This window comes from Cydia fagiglandana, chromosome 18 (assembly GCF_963556715.1).
Source record: "Cydia fagiglandana chromosome 18, ilCydFagi1.1, whole genome shotgun sequence".
Lineage (NCBI taxonomy): Eukaryota > Metazoa > Arthropoda > Insecta > Lepidoptera > Tortricidae > Cydia > Cydia fagiglandana.
This window is the reverse complement of record NC_085949.1, coordinates 10,063,847-10,081,253: the sequence shown is the minus strand read 5'-3', so window position 1 is coordinate 10,081,253 and position 17,407 is coordinate 10,063,847. Positions and strand designations below refer to the sequence as shown.

At 38.6% G+C, this 17,407-nt stretch overlaps 4 protein-coding genes across 5 annotated transcripts; 1 reads left to right on the top strand and 3 right to left on the bottom strand.

Annotated features, from left to right (window-relative positions):
* Positions 1–222: 222 nt before the first annotated feature.
* Positions 223–1,748, bottom strand: LOC134673614 (abscission/NoCut checkpoint regulator). Its single transcript, XM_063531613.1, has 5 exons — positions 1,701–1,748; positions 1,354–1,430; positions 1,032–1,263; positions 656–901; positions 223–432 (listed from the first exon to the last, which is right to left on the bottom strand). Exons 1-5 carry the CDS (start codon positions 1,746–1,748, stop codon positions 223–225), a joined length of 813 nt encoding a protein of 270 aa, XP_063387683.1.
* On the bottom strand, positions 1,397–17,396 carry LOC134673522 (L-threonine ammonia-lyase-like). 2 transcript variants are annotated; one of them, XM_063531519.1, is made up of 13 exons: positions 17,288–17,396; positions 16,763–16,873; positions 16,156–16,226; positions 15,472–15,673; positions 15,068–15,153; positions 14,454–14,616; positions 12,609–12,764; positions 9,894–10,030; positions 9,230–9,329; positions 8,123–8,248; positions 7,192–7,343; positions 1,526–1,612; positions 1,397–1,430 (listed from the first exon to the last, which is right to left on the bottom strand). In XM_063531519.1, the coding sequence occupies exons 1-11, from the start codon at positions 17,300–17,302 to the stop codon at positions 7,197–7,199; spliced, it is 1,314 nt and encodes a 437-aa protein (XP_063387589.1). In that variant the 5' UTR covers positions 17,303–17,396; the 3' UTR covers positions 1,397–1,430; positions 1,526–1,612; positions 7,192–7,196. The 2 variants fall into 2 exon arrangements, with proteins under 2 accessions (XP_063387589.1, XP_063387590.1); XM_063531520.1 differs by lacking the exon at positions 8,123–8,248.
* On the bottom strand, positions 2,101–3,413 carry LOC134673523 (DNA repair protein XRCC3). The gene has a single exon (XM_063531521.1). The coding sequence runs from the start codon at positions 3,177–3,179 to the stop codon at positions 2,241–2,243; it is 939 nt and encodes a 312-aa protein (XP_063387591.1). The 5' UTR covers positions 3,180–3,413; the 3' UTR covers positions 2,101–2,240.
* Positions 3,530–4,745, top strand: LOC134673524 (pterin-4-alpha-carbinolamine dehydratase). The gene is made up of 3 exons (XM_063531522.1): positions 3,530–3,712; positions 3,806–4,015; positions 4,495–4,745. The coding sequence occupies exons 1-3, from the start codon at positions 3,551–3,553 to the stop codon at positions 4,576–4,578; spliced, it is 456 nt and encodes a 151-aa protein (XP_063387592.1). The 5' UTR covers positions 3,530–3,550; the 3' UTR covers positions 4,579–4,745.
* Positions 17,397–17,407: the final 11 nt, after the last annotated feature.

Sequence of the window (17,407 nt, the reverse complement as noted above, 5' to 3'; positions counted from 1 at the left end):
TTATCTGATTTAGCAATAAAATATAATATTAATTTAACATGATTTAAACAACAATAATTTTATCTGAATCTCAAAATTACTAAAAATAAATGTCACATTCTCAAGCAAAATTTATTTGTTGATTGTCAATAAGAATGGTTACTATTTGCAACATTTGCATATTTATATACCTTATTGACAATCAACAAAAGCTGCCTTCACCTGAGATTGATACAAATAACATTAAACAGAGGTGCGATTGGGCGGAGTGTAGGGTTCATATCTATCACAGCCATCATCATCATCCTTGTGGTCCAAGAAGCAGCGTTTGCAGAACAGGTACCGGCAACCAACACATCGCATAGTAGCATCTTCGTTGCATATTTCACAAAATGGTAGCTCATCATTGCTTGTGGGGCTCAGTTCTTCATCAAGAAGGGCTTCAGTTTTCAACTAAAAAAGATACAATGTTGTTGCTGTAATAAGCATTTAAAATTTTAGCCTATTTACAGAGATGGAATACAGAAAAGAAAAGTATGGGGCTGATTTTGAAGTAATTTTTTAATAGAAGAATTAAAAATATGATGTTTTGTATTAATAAACAAGAAGAACTATTAGGATGGAATTTTTTAGATGGCCACAATATATCAAGCTTCTGTAAAAATATTATATCTACCTTTTCTATAATCTTCTTAACAGTATCTTCTTCATCTTCTGAGGGTGTGTCTTCAGGATTAACATTTCGTGTTTGCGAAGGGCCCCCATTTCCTTTTAAATTCTGCAGTCTGGACTCCATATCATTAACCAAACCATTGAATTCATTAATATATTTGGCATCAATGGCTGTCTTAGCCTGGTATTGCTTAAGCAAATCATCTGCTTGCTCCTGCTCTGACCTTGTATCAGGTGCTAACAGCACTGGCTGTAAAAAAGAAAATAATAATAATCCTCTAACCTTAAGATGACTAAGAGAGTATTTTATACTTAGAAGAATATTAGTTTGTACATGAATAATAGAGAAATTCATTTACTTTAGTTTGTAATGTAGTTACTGGTACACCTCTTAATTTCGCCAGTCGCTCCAGCAGTTCAGCATCAGAAGTTGATGGTACTTCGCCTTTGATGTTTTGAAGACGTCTTGATATTTCCTCCTCAGAGGTTTTCATTTTCTCATTTTCTTTCAACTTATGTAATCTGGCTTGTATTTCTTGATCTTTTTCATTTTGTATCCTTTGTTTGTTGCTACTATCAGTGCTGGAATTATCTTTAACTGTTCCAATCCGCCTAGGTAGGAAAGAAGTTACATTAAGTAGTAGTACCTAATCAAATTGAAATTTAAAAGACTATGATCATTGATCATTTATAAACTCTTACTTGAAGTATGCATCTGGTGGTTCAATCGGCTTAGCCCCTTTTGATTGCTGAGCTGCTTGCTTACATTTTACACATACCTATCAAAGAGGGAATAGAACATTTATTTTTATGATTATCTCAGTCAACATTATCGATAATGATATCAAGATATAGAATGACAATAAGACCTTACCTTGGCTTCTGAATTAATTTTCTGTAAAAATATCTTGTGTTCTAAACATTTGGAGCAATAACTGAATCCACAACCTGGGCAACCTTTCTGAAATTCAAATCGACAATTTTATTTGTGTAAGTGGGTAGTACATTTTACGTTAAAAATATTGGTCATTAGCCTTAGATTAACTAACCTCTTTACGTAATAAAGTGAAGGGCTTTGCACACGTGTTACAAGACATGTTTAATATAAATTATTAGAATAATAAACATTAAGTAACGTTAATGAATCATTTTATTATCTTTTTAGTAATTATTGTAAACATATAGTGTCATTGTCAACTTCAACTTCCCAAAATGACATTGGCAGTTTGTTCGAGCCTCTATTAAAAACGTCGAGTTTATAATTTAAAGATTTTCCGCTCATAATAGTGCCCATTTCCGTCAGTAGAAAGGGGCGGCAAATTTAAAAAAATGTAAAGTCTATTTTTTTAGGCACAAAGGGTTGTTCTCCCATAGAAAATTTGAATTTCACGCCTTGTTCTACTGACAAAGTGAATTTGTCAGAGTATAATGCGATAGAAGAGAATTGCCGAGATTCCTTGCAGAAGCGAAAGAGCAACTTCCATCATATAACATAGCAATTAATAATACTATTAGGTAAAATGTACAAAGCTATAGGAAAACATCAAAATTTTTGATATTTTTATTAAATAATAGAAAATTACAATCTCTTAAACACCTATAATACCATTTGAAGTGATAACAAACTCGGTTGTTTTGTTAGGCAATTCAGGAGAAAACACCACAGAGAGTTCTCTTATGTGCGAATATTCTTGGGCAGGTGATTCATTTGTTTTCAGGACTACTGTTCTTGAGGTTTTCTTTAACATTAATCGGGTTGAGACCATATTTGACCAAGCAAGACCCAAACATGGCAATATACTATCTGTCCCATCAAAGGCTGTTGTAACCTGATTAATACAAACTATAGCAATACTATATCTTCTAGCTATTTCTATCAAAGCTACTGCCAATTCTCTAAGGTCTTCAGCTCTCTGAACATAATTTGTTGTTTCAGTCCGGTGTGGTGCAGCAATTGAGTCCACAACAATCAGTGAAACTTTCTGATCATTTAAAAGTCTTGGCAATCGCACCTTCACACAAGATAGTAGTTCAGTTGGCTCTGTAACATGTTCTATAAAAATGTTCTTGCCAATGTTATCATCAAGAACATAGTTAGGAAATGATTGCTGCATTTGATTCAATCTTTTAACAGGAAACACATCTTCAGTGCATATGAAAACAGAGCCAGAGTTGAAAGTATTTGCTGCCGCTTGAAGTGCAATTTGAGTTTTACCAGAACCACTTTCACCGAAAATTTCTGTAAGGGTACCTGCCCGAAAACCACCGTTTGTAATCGAATCTATTGCTTCACAACCACTTGATACTCTTGGATTTTGTTTCAACAACAGCATATCACCGGTTACACTTTCTGGCGCAGCACAATCAGCGACAATAGATTTAAGAAATAAAATATCATCGGTACTAAGATTTGTTACCTTCTTTATATCCCATTTCGAAAGAATTAGAATTTCTTTTGCAGTGCAAATTCCGGCTCTGTCGATAATTTCGAATATTTTCGGTGGCAGTAATCGTCTAAGCGTGTCCATCGGATATTATATTCTAACATATAATAAATACTGTATTTGTCAGCGTTTTTTTTATATAATAAACTGAAATAGATTTATATGTGTAATTAATTTTGTTTCGTTCCCCAACTTTCGTTTCGATTCGCGCCGTGCGATGTGACGTTGACGTATCAAAACGTCAAAAATGTACTTTTTAAATATTTATCTACTGTTCAAATCCTAGTGGATTTGGCCATTTAACGGTGACCGTAATTTTTAATAGAAAAATACTTTCCAAACTTTTCAAAACGGATATCGATAAAAGTTTGTTTACATAATGTTATTCGTAACTACACCTGTCAAATACAATGTGTATTATCCGGTGATTGTTATTCTTTTAATATAATTGTAAAATGACATTGAACAGATCCTGGCTTAAAGCAGCCTGTTTGGCTGCGATACACTTTCACCCCGCAAGGCCCATTCCCCGCGCGCGAGGCGCAATCAATGCCAGTCGAGTTGTCGCTACCGGTTACGCTACTGTTTCTCCGCCCGCACCAAGTAAAAGGAAAATGGTATGCAAAACGTAACAGCTTGATAAATTTACTGGTCGTGATTACCATTGGTTTCCTATTGGTATTTAATTGTATAATTTATGGATTTTACAGGCAGATAAACTGAACCAAGATGAGCGCAACAGCTTGCTTCAACCACTGCTGAATGCTGGCTGGAAAGTGCAAAGCAACAGAGATGCCATCGAAAAAGAATTCATGTTCAAGAATTTCAATGAAGCATTTGGCTTCATGAGCAGAGTAGCGTTATTAGCAGAGAAAATGGACCACCATCCAGAATGGTTCAATGTTTACAACAAATTGCAGGTAAGTTTCAAATACTTTATTTATAAATTCACTCTTTCTTCCCCAGTAAATAACCTGCAAGGTTGCTACGATTCTCAAACAATTACTCTCTATATTTCTATATTTTCCTGGTAGCCCTCAAATCCAATGGGTTCTACATCAACCAAACAAAAATCAGCCTTCAAAGTTGTTTCGAATTCAATTTTGAGTTTCTAAGACTGAGTTTTAGTATTTAGTAAGATTTTAATATTGAAGTATTAAACAAAAAAAAAGACAAAATTATCTTGGAGTGGAAAGGTATTATTAATGGTTTTCTAACAAATCAAGGAGTTTCTCTTATGGTTCCCAATACAACTAGAAATTTTATAATATATAAGAATCTGGCCGAGGACCACAAAAACTAGCGCATACTCCACCAACAAGAGTCATGCTTAAATTATGATGATGATGGAGCGACATTTGTATGGATGAATTAAAATGTCCTATCTCATTAATTCCAGGTAACACTATCATCTCATGATGTAAACGGATTGAGCAAGCGAGACATCAAAATGGCTACATTTATGAACACCTTGCATCAATAGATAACAGGGACCCCTTACAGAGTTATTGTATTCATATTGATGTTGTGAATGATTATTTTAACTTTATCAGTTGTTTACAATAAGATGTGAACTTTTGTTCTTCCAATGTGATAAGGCAGTAAGTGTGATGTTATTTTAAAAACAATAAAATATATTTGATGTTTAATGTAGAGTTCATTTGTGGAGTTAAGGTTCCATTTTGGAGTCTCTTTGAAAGTAGAACTTTATAAATACTTATACATATATCTTATAATAAAACATTAACAGTGTCTGAATACAACACAATTCTTTATAATAGCTTCCTAAGGCTCAGCCACATGAGTCCAAAATTTGCCAGTTTGGTTTAAACTTTAAACCTATAACCTTCCTATAACATACAAAATAGAGTTGATTTTGTTTTGTTTTGAAATTGATTAAAATAAAATTAAACGCAATTGTTTCACTTCAACATTATTTTTTCATCGAATGTAATAAATAGGACCGTGAGCTTTAGGAGGATAGAGATCACACTGGAATATATTTAATTTGAGTAATTATAATTGTTTTGTTATAATTTTTTTTGCCGCCTTGGCCTTAAAGCCGCGTCTCCATATCGCGCGGCAAACCATCGAACATTGGCTCGCGCGGCAGCCGCGCGCAATGGATACCGGGTTGCCGCGCGAGCCAACTCGATCATTGGCGCGCTCGAACGCGCCGCACGACGAATCATTCATTGTCGGTGATTCGACGCGCGGCAAAGGAATGTTCGCGCGCAGTTGAGACGGGTGTGTATATATTTCAGTTGGCTCGCGCGGCCGCTTACATGGATAATGAAAAGTGTCGTACTTTAATTGAATTGTACGGCACTAAACAGTTTCTATGGAACAGTAAATGTAGTGATTATCGCAACAGATCATTTTTCTATTTGGCTATACTTCGTTCCGAATAATTAATTTTTGTGATATAATGTAATGTGGTCGATCGTCGGATCGCCAGCCGCGCGCGGCCGCCGCGCATAAGTTCAAGATGGTGCCGAAATTGGCTCGCGAGCCAAAATACAGGTTTGCCGCGGTCGAACATTGCTCGCGCGGCCGCCGCGCAATATCGAGACGCGCCTTTATACTGATGCGAATTCGTACGTCGCTCCGGTGTATGAGCGTGATAGCGCTATGCGCATATATAGCGATGTCCGGCTCGCACACAGGAGCGGCATGCGAACTCGCATCCAATGTGAAGACCGCCTATGTTACCTACGTAATAAAATTGTATGAGGGCCTATATCAGGCCTATGGAACTCTCCGCGCGAGCTCGGATTAATACCTACGAATCTGCTCCCGTTCACGGTAGAAAAGCAAGCCAGTTGGTTGCCACACGCGCTCGCGTACGCACGTCACCGCGCGCCGCACTGTCAATTTTTACGATAGTTACAAGCTACGTAGTAGGTACTTTACCTACCTACTATTGAATTTCTTTAATTAAACATGTAATGTTTATTATGTATGACAAATGTATAGTTTTAGATATCTATCTATTTGAAATAGGTAGCAAATTTTTAATTTATTTTGGTAAATGTTTATTTTAACTACAGTAAGTTAACTTTACACCGGAAAGTGCCTACTCATTTTTGCTCAGGTTAACTTATAATTAATTACCTGTATTCATGGGGTTTCTATTATTTTTCTTTATTGTGTAACATTAATCTCTATCTGGTTTTAAATTACACGAAGTTTTAAAACTAATTGCTGGGATTATTGCGCGGTTTATAAAACGGCGTAAACACTGCGGTTACTGCAGGGTCATATGACCTTTTAAAATGACTATTTCGCAAACACTAAAGCATAATCGGAATATTAGGTACCTCTACCTATAATTTAAGATTTAGCTTTCCTTTTATTTTATTCCGCTGTTTAAGTAGGTATTTATTTATCATTTCTAAGCGTCAGCAACCCTAGCGTTGTGCCGGTGCGCGCGATGCGGGGAGCGGCGCGTTGAAGGTCACTCCATTGTATTTTTGTGTAGGTATCAAAACGGTAGGTATTTGCGTTTTGTTTGAGAGATAAGTATCTGTTCGTAAGAACTATTATATAATCTGTGCCTATATTACAACTACATAAAGGCCCCTGTACACAATGGGCCAGCCAGCGCCGGCCAGTCCAAGGGACGCATGCGGTAGAATGAGATAGCAATATCACTTGATCCCTCTAACGCATAAATGCGTCCCCCAGACTGGCCCACGCTGGCTCATTGTGTACAGGGGCCTTAATATATCTTAGGTCATTGTCGTATTATATCTCAGGACTGGCCTTACGGGCACTCAAAATGGTACTAGTTCAGCGGTGTCACTCACGAATTCGAGCCAACCGCCGGCCAGTCCAAGCGAGCGAACAAGCAAGTGATATTGCTATCTCATTCTACCGTTTGGCTGCGTCCCTTGGACTGGCCGGCGCTGGCCCAGAGTGTACAGGGGCCTTGACGCAAGTAGTTGCGGCCAATCGGGACCAACTCATCAACCAAACGCGTTGTAGCGGTGTCACACCGCTGTACTGGGCCCATTAATGCCCCATTCTTATTGCCCGTAAGGCCGGTCCTGATATATATGTCTTACGACTCTTAGGTATTATTTTGATTGCTCACCTCGATTAAATCTTGACAACATAACACGGGCACATACTTTTATCGTTAAACGGTTCCGTGTCGAACAGAGTTAATCCGGCATATGCTCTGTCCAACGCTCGCTTCAGCTCCAGAGAGTGTTCCAAATTCCTTCCCTCACACACTATTCGCATCTGTGTAAATTAAATGTCTCAATATCAAAAATATAAAGTAATTCATCTCTCTGGATAAGTAGAAGTACGTAAAGAAATTACATAGATCAGAATAAATAAGGTAAATAAATACATAGGTACGTGAACGAAAAAGGGATCGGAAAGAGGAACGGAATTACGGAACTAATAGTGTAGTGGGTCCAGTGCCGTTTCTTTTTCCTCCTTCTTCTTACTGCTATTGAAGTGAAAAGTTGTACTAGGTGTAGGTATGTTGCCACACGATACAAAAGTTGTTTTGTACCCTGTGCCTTAAGTCTTTCGCTATGCTCAAAATTCTAAATTAATTAATTGTTTTATATCTTATTGTTTGTGTTTATGCGAGTTTGCAAATAATAAATTTATCTTTCTACAAATAACTCTCAACGCTGAAGATTCTATATTACTTAGAATCTTTCTCTTGCTCGAGTCTCAAAATTAGCACTCGCATGCAAAAACGAACTTTGGCTTCTTGTTGCACAAATAAATACTGCACCTATTCAGACATCTATGCTTAATAGCGGGATTCGGGAAATTAATTAGAGACTCACTAGATATGAAATAGTAATGATATGTGACGTTCCACTGCAAAAGGTACCTTATAGCGGCTGGCGCCGCGATTCGGGAAATGAATAAAATTAGATATTCATTATATATGAAATAGTGAAGACAATATCTTTACTATATCGTTTTTGTAGTTAATCTCTAATTCATTTCCCGAATCGCGCCGAATAGCTGTATCAAAGAAATTTAGTAGATCAAACCTCTACGTGGTACACGTCATTCTCGACCCACACAGCATCACGGAAATGGCGTAGTACGTTAAATCCCAGATCGGCGATCAACCTCATCAATTTGCCTAATTCAGGCGAACTGTCTTTGATCCTCACCTGTCATTACAAAATAACTTTTAGTACTAAATAAGTTATAGTTTACGGTCATAATTATTGCTTGATAAAACTAATAGCTTTGCTGACTGTAGCTGGTACATACGTAATACCTATGTGCTGAGATACTTGAAGTTAGAATACGTCGTGTCGCCCCCCGAACAATCATATGGAACGGCAAGTAGAGCGTGCGTAGCGTGGACGTGTGCCGCAGTGGGGTGTCGATTTTTTATAATGTCGCATTAGATGCGTTATTGCAAAGCTTCGACATAAGGGCCCCCCCACATCTAGCGTCTTTCGAGCGTCAGCGTCTGTCGGCGTCTGGTCAGCGCTATGGAAAATGACGTCGCTGCGCAGTTGCGTCGACGTTGCGTCGAGCAGCGGCCATAGAATTGTAGACGCCGACGCTCGAAAGACGCCAGATGTGGGGGGGCCCTAAGGCCGAGCCACACCGGCTTGCGTGTGCGTGACGTGCGCGTGTGCGTGCGCTAAAATGTTGGAGCCGCACACGCACACGTCACGCAAGCGGTGAGACCGTCTCTCATAAGGGTCTGTATACTACAACGCCGCACGCGCACGTGCACGTCACGCACACGCCGCCGGTGTGCACAGGCCTTTAATTTCTAAGCTTTAGGGCTTTTTAGACGGCGCGCGAATACGCATGCGATTTTAGTTACATTGCAGACTGTTGGTTAGGTACGCCCAATTCAATTGACCGATCATAAACCGCCATGTAATGAAACTCGCATGCGAGTTCTCGCATCGTCTTAATGAGCCCTATCTCTTCGATCTCGGCTCGATTAAGCTCTATTCATTTTTCTTTACTCGTTAGTCCCGTTTTGTCGGGCCCTCGAAGAACGAACATTTTCATGCCATATTCAACTTATTACTCTTATTTACTAATTGAATAGCATCGTATCAAACAAATTCTGGTTAAGAGCATTCATGATTTTTGTGTAAAAAGTAAAATGTTATTTTACATACTCTGAATTTTATGAGTCTGCCTTCTGCTGCTAGACCCCTATCTAAGCATCGGGCTAGGAAACTACTGTCTATGTTTCCACCGGTGACAAGGCATACGACACTGAAAAAAACGTGGGAAAGTTGCCGACAATCAATCAGAATTTCCTATAGACATGTCTACACTTCGCACCAAGCAGCCATGGACTCATTCCACGGTTGACTTGCTTTTACACTAAGGAATATTAAATTAATTAATTGCCTGTGGGAGTTAGCTTTTTCTGGTCCTAGTAATATGATAACGGGACTCTCTTGGTTTTTTTCTTAAATATTGAACAGAAGTAGGGGAACCAGTTACCTTCTGATGTCAGTTAATTTAATCGGTGTAGTCTTTCACCAGCAACTATGTCTTGAATCCGGAAATTATGTTTCCAATGAAAGTGCGAGATGGCATACACCAGCGCTCTCTACCACAAAGCGCTCCTGCTTTATCAGTTATTCATCATTCACTATCAGACGAAATATTATCATTGAAATATCATAATGAGCTCAGAAACCATGCGTCAAATGATGGTTGCGAGCGGACATGCACCATCGGACAAGTCCTACGAAGTCCCTGCTTTATCAGGACTTACATGGAGACATGGAACTATACAATCCTCCACTAGCAGATGAAATATTAACTTACGTCTTCGTCTTGAGCTCAGGAACCAAGTGTCCAATGATTGCGGCGAGCGGACAGGCACCAGCGCCCTCCACCACGAAGCGTTCCTGCTCTACGAGCGCTAGTATGGCACGTGCCACCCAGTCCTCTTTTACAAGCAACTGGAAATTAGAATAGTTATTTGTTTTACAAGGGGGCAAAGTTGTTGTTTAACCGCTCGTGCTAATATTGATACCCGAGCAAGCGAAAGATTCCAAAATTGAACCACGAGCGTAGCGAGTGGTTCGAAAAATGGAATCTTGAGCGTTGCGAGGGTTTCAAAGCACGAGGGTTAAACAAAATTTGCCCCCTAGTGAAATACAATATTTTTCACCACACCAACCTGGAGCAAATATTAAATGTAAAATATCAAACAAAATCAAACCAAATCAAATCCAAATGAATGTCATTAAATATTTATCATCCAAAATCATCATTTAAAAGTCATTTTTACCAGCAAACATAAGAAACCAACTCAAAATTTGCATTTGATTACTTTGTCTCACATGTGAATAAAATGCAACTTTGCTATCAGTTTTTGAAGTGCAAAGTAAGCTTTTCCGACCTGGCCGCGTAGCCAAGATGCCGATCGCTTACGCTCCGAAGCGATCGAAACGCAACTGTCACTGTCGCACTAATATGGAAGTGTGATAGAGATACATAATGGTTTTCGTTGTCGAAGCGATAGCGATTGTAACCTCGGCTAGGCCGGCTGGTGTGGTGAAAAGAATATTACGAATTAAGTGATGAGCGTACCTAATGCTAGTTTCGAACCCCGAATTAACTACCCAAGTAGCATTGCAAGCTGTATATAAGCTGTATTCAAGTTTATTTGTAGAATCTAAGCTGTACAGTTAAGCTGTACAAAGGCTGTATAAGCGCTTATACAGCCCTTATAAGTTAAAAAAGGGCCCAAATTATACAGCCTTTTGCGTTATTAGAGCTGTAGAGTAGCTGTATAAGCAATACATAAGCTGCATAATAGCTGCATTACAGCTATATTTCGGTGTAACAGGAAACCTTAACACTACAGATAATCTCTTATAAGTACGATATAAGAATATGAGTTTTAAATGAGTTTTTAAAAATAATTACAAGAGAATAATAATCATTTAAGAAACTAAAATGTCTCAATCTTGTTCATTCGAAATATAGTAATGGCGACAATAAAGTGTTATTGTGGATGGTAAAAGTAAATATTATAGAGGACTTGAGTGGAATATTATATTATTGGTAAGTGCCGATTATTATTTATTGTGAACCTATGTATCTTTTCTGGCAAAATATTCACGCGCCTGCAAAATAGCAAAGAGAAACCATAAGGAAAATATCAAAAATCGGTGAAGTTAGTGTTTGTTTTTAAGGTTAGAATATCAAAAATATTAATTCTAAGGCTAAAGTTAATTTATTTTAGCTGGTCATCATAACACGATGTTAGTCTGCTAAATATTTGCCAGTATTTAATTAATTTTATTTACAAATACGTTTTATTTTTCATTGTAAAATGGCGACAATTTTTTAACAGCCTACAGGATAGTTGGAGAGCATTATAATCTTAGTAGCTGTGCTGTATAATAAATGGAGTGTCATTTACAGCTTTTGTAATTAAAACAGCTTTATAATAGAATATTTATATTCCTTTGGCTGTATTTCGGTTCTCCGTACATAAGTTATAAAGTCTCTTTCGAGATCCGTATAACAAATAAAAAACCCTTAGGTCCAGATGTATTTGGTCTATTCTTCGTTCCATTTCATAATTTGTAAATTATTAATTTTGTTAATTACAATTTTTTATTTTCGTGGTCGAAATATATACTTAAACGAGTGTAAAATTACGCCAAAATAAGCGACTCTGTCAGTTATACAGAAAAAAGCTGTACAATAGCTGCCATTTATTCGTTTAGTTTTATAATACCCTTACAGACAGAAGTTAAACAACTACTATTCTTATAGGAGAGTAAAATTACGCCATAAGAAATAGCTTTAAAACGGGGTTGACAGATACATTTGTACAGCTACAAGTGCCAAGTGATACTACAATACAGCCGGTATACAGCTTTTACGATTAAATTAGCTTGTAGTGTTTCACAACACTTAAAGTTTTAAAACGGACTTGACAGATACTTTTGTACAGCTAAAAGTGCCAGATGTTACTACAATATAGCCTGTATACAGCTTTTACGATAGAATTAGCTTGTAGTGTCTCACAACACTTTTAGTTTTAAAGTAGTTTTTTTATATTCTGATATAGCACCCCATGCTTCCACAGAATCCTTTATAACGATTTTATACAGCTTGAGCTGTATAATGTCTATCAAATACCTTTTATACAGCTTAAATCTTTTCTGACACTCTTATACGTCCCTTATATCACTCTAAGTTCTAAATTGGCTGGTATATTGATGTTGCCGACACTTCCATGCTACTTGGGTAACCCTGAGGGAGAGTACTTTTATCCGTAGGTACTTACCCCCTTATTCATAAACGTTTACTAAAGTTGACAAGCCGATAACAATCGTTTGTCCCTTTCCGACGTATTAGTATAATGGAAAGGGACAAACTGTTATTATCGGCTTGTCAACTTTAGTAAAAGTTTATGAATATTAAGGGGGTTACTCATTGCACCCGCAGATTATAACCTCTTAATAACAACTTAGAAATACATGTAGGTACTTGCACCTAAAGTAATTATTTACTTACCATTTTGTCAATGACAGATTTGGCGTTGTGGAAGGCATTGACGCCAGCTCTGGTCACCTGCAGACAGTCAGCAATGGTGTTCACGTCCGGAATAGTGATCGGTTCACCGAGTTCCAGTGCTTTGGCGAACACAGGCATCAGTTCTGACTGCACGCCCTGAAAACAGAGACATAGTTTTATGTTAATTGAAAGTTCAAAATAACTGCTGGAGGTAAATTCTGATCCAACTATTTTTCTATTGATTTTGCGTACACCAATCAGCGTGAGCGATCAATATCGTATCAAAACAAAACTAAAACTAACATTTTTTAAATTCAGAATCGGCCTCCCGATGGAATGGCATTGTGACATGATTTTTAGGGTTCCGTACCCAAAGGGTAAAACGGGACCCTATTACTAAGACTTCGCTGTCCGTCCGTCCGTCGGTCACCAGGCTGTATCTCACGAACCGTGATAGCTAGACAGTTGAAATTTTCACAGATGATGTATTTCTGTTGCCGCTATAACAACAAATACTAAAAACAGAATAAAATAAAGATTTAAATGGGGCTCCCATACAACAAACGTGATTTTGCACCAAAGTTAAGCAACGTCGGGAGTGGTCAGTACTTGGATGGGGACCGTTTTTTTTTTGCTTTTTTTTTTGTTTTTTTTTTTGCATTATGGTACGGAACCCTTCGTGCGCGAGTCCGACTCGCACTTGCCCGGTTTTTTAAATTTGTGTGTTCTTTACTTCAGTTAAAAAAGTTATAGTGAAAGGCTCGAAATTCAAATTTTCTATGGTACAGTCAACGACAGAGCTATGAATACAGGCAAAGTGTAAAAAATATGTATACAGTACTTTATTGCCTGTACATTAAGGTCGTGTATACATATTTTCGGCATTTTGCCTGTATTCATAGCTCTGTTGTTGACTGTACGATAACCCTTCGCGCCTACATTTTTTAAATTTGCTGCCTTTTTCTACTGACAAGATTTACTTGACCAACTGTTACGGGATTTAAAAAAAGAAGTCTGGTAAATAACGCAAAAGGGCGCTACTACATACCTACATATAGTAGGGCTTAGAAAAGAGTGATCAAGAATGTGGTAATTACACCGGTTGAGATTATTGCGAGTTGGGCCACCGCCCACTTGATTAGAAGGGATGTGGGGGAATGTTGCCCACTGCTGGGCAAAGTTCCGCCTTTTCTTCTTATAAGTTCATCTTACATATCCCAGTAATTACCTGCTTCCTCCCAGTTCCATTCCATCCGGCAATAAATAAGTATTAAAACCGGGCAAGTGCGAGTCGGACTCGCGCACGAGGGGTTCCGTACCATAAAGCAAAAAAAAAACGGAAAAAAATGCAAAAAGAAAACGGTCACCTATCCAAGTACTGACCACGCCCGACGTTGCTTAACTTTGGTCAAAAATCACGTTTGCTGTATGGGAGGTTTTTAGTATTTGTTGTTATAGCGGCAACAGAAATACATCATCTGTGAAAATTTCAACTGTCTAGCTATCACGGTTCGTGAGATACAGCCTGGTGACAGACAGACGGACGGACGGACGGACGGACGGACAGCGAAGTCTTAGTAATAGGGTCCCGTTTTACCCTTTGGGTACGGAACCCTAAAAACATAGAAGGTAGGATCCAATAGAAGTGGTATAGGTACGTGTGCCTCCATGAGGGACAAAACATACGAAATGCGACACTATAATTGGTCGAATTTATAATAATAGCGCTTTCGCTGCTACTCCTACTGAAAGATACATAAGACTATCCCGTTCGGTCATTTCCCCCCACAACTCATGCCAGATCCAGTTATATCCTAGATTCATGATTAAAAGTAAACTATTTACGTAAACAAGGCAGTTGGGCTTGATCCTCTTGATGACAGTGCCCACGCTGCCGATGAGCCCGCCCGTGCCGACGGGGACCAGCACCGCGTCCACGGTGGGCACTTGCTCTAGGATCTCGAGCCCAATTGTCCCGAGTCCGGCTAAGATGTGCGGGTGGTCACGACTGCAAAATTCTTTAGGTCAGGTCACATTTCATATTGACCATCGAAACTATGTACTATAAAGCTTAGAATAAATTTAAAAGTGGAAAAATTACTGTCTTGGGTGAGACTTGAACTCACGGCCTCTGGATCGATACTCCAGCGCTCTGCCATCTGAGCCACCAAGACCTCATCTCTAGCCAGCAAATCTTTCCACCATATTATAGGTCAAGGGGACCCTTAGCGACATCTACCGCAATCTTAGCGGCATCTGGAGTATCGATCCAGAGGCCGTGAGTTCAAGTCTCACCCAAGACAGTAATTTTTCCACTTTTAAATTTATTCTAAGCTTAATAACATCGTTCGCAGACGTTTCTGCTTGTTAAAAATTAATACTATGTACTATATTCAGCCCCTATTTTTTAGCCAATGCTGATTTAGAAAACCCGACTCAACGAATCTAAAAATTCTAACCCATTGATAAAAAAGAGTCCTTTTTCCTTCGCCATGGCCCGGGCTATTTTGTGTGTGTCCGCGATGTTGGTCCCTCGCACCAATACCTTCAGGGAAATATTAAAAAAAAACATTTAACACTGCAAATTTTATTTCGTGTATCATAATTTATTTTTCAGTATTTTAAGGCGACGATTATTTTACAAAGCAATTTTTTGATCTCTTGTCACAGAAAATAAAACTCCATAAGTACCTGCAAATTTGATGATGTTTGTACGGGACAACGGTAGAGTAGGTACTTAAGTAATTCGTGGAATGCCCCAATATGATTATAATATAATGTTCGTGAAAGGTACTAAATCGTAAGCTCAATGATTGTGCTTCAATGTGAAGATATCTTGTCAAAGTAGAAACATAAGAAACACCTTAGTGCCAAGCGCGTGTATCTTCTGCAATTTCTGTATGGGAATGAAATCAGGAAACAACGCGGTGATTGGGATATTCATGCGAGCAGCGTGGTAAGCCATCGAATAGGCGTGGTTCCCTAGAGACGCAATCACTAAGCCGGCCTTCTTGAAGTCCCTGGGTATTTGGAGAAGAGCATTTGCAACCCCGCGCTCTTTATGGCTGTCAACACAAAAATCATTAGCTCCAAAAAAACATCGTACGTATTTTCTTTTTCTAAATTGAGCATACCTACTCGTAAGAACAACTAAGGAATGCAAATCGGTTATTTTTTGTATGGAAATAACCGCGGTTTCGGTTAAAAACCGATTATTTCCATACAAAAAATAACCGATTTGCATTCCCTAAGAACAACCTAACTCTAACTACTTACTTAATACTTAGTTATTAATTTCTATGCTACATTGTGTATTTGTTAATATAATTGGTCTAACAAAGTCGATGCAGAGCCTGTGCACACCGGCTGCGTACGCGTGACGTTCACGTGCACACGCACGTTGCGGCGTTGTAGTATACAGATCCCTATGAGAGACGGCACAACGCTTGCGTGACGTGTGCGTGTGCGGCTCCAACATTTTAGCGCACACGCACGTGCACGACACGCACACGCTGACACATTATTATGATGAATATTAAAATGTTACCTTCCCGATGGGAGGACACTTTCCATCTTGTAAATAATATTCATTGTGAACGTCTTGCTTTGATGCGATGGCTAAAAAGGTTTACAAATTTTATATTAAAGGAAAAGGTGGAAAAATTTACGCTTCCGGCAAGACTTGAACCCGCAACCTCCGCAATCCGTGCGTTGCTCTTAACCAATTGAGCTACGGAAGCCTACCAGAAACTCGCGAGTCTTTCCATTCCTTCCCTTATGTATGTACACGCCTTTGGGCCTCCCCACATCTGGCGTGTTTCGAGCGTTGGCGTCTACAATTCTATGGCCGCTGCTCGACGCAACGTCGACGCAGCGTCGACGCAACTGCGCAGCGACGTCATTTTCCATAGCGCTGACCAGACGCTGACAAACGCCGACGCTCGAAAGACTCTAGATGTGGTGGGGGGGGGGGGGGGGGACTTTGGGGCGGCGCATAGCGACATCTAGTCTCAAGTTGAATTGAGAATTCGCTTGCAGACGTAATATCTGATCTGTTGTTGTTTAAAAATTGGTTTAAGGTTTACAAAATATTGAGTACAGTTTGAAATGTTAAAATAAAACCTGTCGTATTATATAAATGAGTTAGCCCTTACTATAACAGGTGTCACAGGCACGTAGGGCCGTATTCGTACTAGGGCGGCTTGGATATCTTCAAACTTTACCGTTTGGGGGTTGTCAGGGTCGCTCATTATATCAAAATTTTCCTAAAATCAAGATTATAATATGATTATTATATGTATATTATTTGTATTAGGTATAGTATCAGCAGAAACAAGCGAAAGGAAGGAAAAATTGCTATAGTTCGTTTTTTAGCATTAGAAAAAAGTTTGCAGTCTTTTGCTAATGCTAAAAATAACTATAAGCTAATCTCTATATCTGTCGTTCCGCAACATAATTAAATAAACGATCTATTGCTGAAGCGCATGAGGCGGCTATCATAATGTAGGTAGTTTAAAGCCTACGACGTTTTATTTAAGTAGGTACCTAGCCAAAAACAAGGTAGATACTTAGAAAATTTTACGCTACCATTCTTCTGCTATGCTAATATATATATGTTTTTTTTTAAATTCCCGGGTTAACATATATAAGTAGGTACATTTGTAATAAATAATACTTACAATTCTTTTAGACATATTGTATCATATACTTATCGTGTAGAGAAGAGTAGAGGGCCAATAAAAGAACTAGAATTTTTGCTATTTTCGAAATGTTGATATGGGAGTTTATGTTGCTTATGG

Bases quoted from the DNA above. Each gene is read 5' to 3' on its own strand.
- LOC134673614 (XM_063531613.1), bottom strand. From the start codon at position 1,748: ATGTCTTGTAACACGTGTGCAAAGCCCTTCACTTTATTACGTAAAGAG. The intron at 1,264-1,353 runs GTAAGAGTTTAT...TTTCCTACCTAG, and splicing joins CCACCAGATGCATACTTCAA to GCGGATTGGAACAGTTAAAG. The intron at 902-1,031 runs GTAACTACATTA...TCTTTTTTACAG, and splicing joins CGAAATTAAGAGGTGTACCA to CCAGTGCTGTTAGCACCTGA.
- LOC134673522 (XM_063531519.1), bottom strand. The intron at 12,765-14,453 runs GTAAATAGTTTA...CTCTGTTTTCAG, and splicing joins AGCCCAACTGCCTTGTTTAC to GGCGTGCAGTCAGAACTGAT. The intron at 7,344-8,122 runs GTTTGATCTACT...TAATTTACACAG, and splicing joins ATGACGTGTACCACGTAGAG to ATGCGAATAGTGTGTGAGGG.
- LOC134673524 (XM_063531522.1), top strand. From the start codon at position 3,551: ATGACATTGAACAGATCCTGGCTTAAAGCAGCCTGTTTGGCTGCGATA. The intron at 3,713-3,805 runs GTATGCAAAACG...TGGATTTTACAG, and splicing joins CACCAAGTAAAAGGAAAATG to GCAGATAAACTGAACCAAGA. The intron at 4,016-4,494 runs GTAAGTTTCAAA...CATTAATTCCAG, and splicing joins ATGTTTACAACAAATTGCAG to GTAACACTATCATCTCATGA.
- LOC134673523 (XM_063531521.1), bottom strand. From the start codon at position 3,179: ATGGACACGCTTAGACGATTACTGCCACCGAAAATATTCGAAATTATC.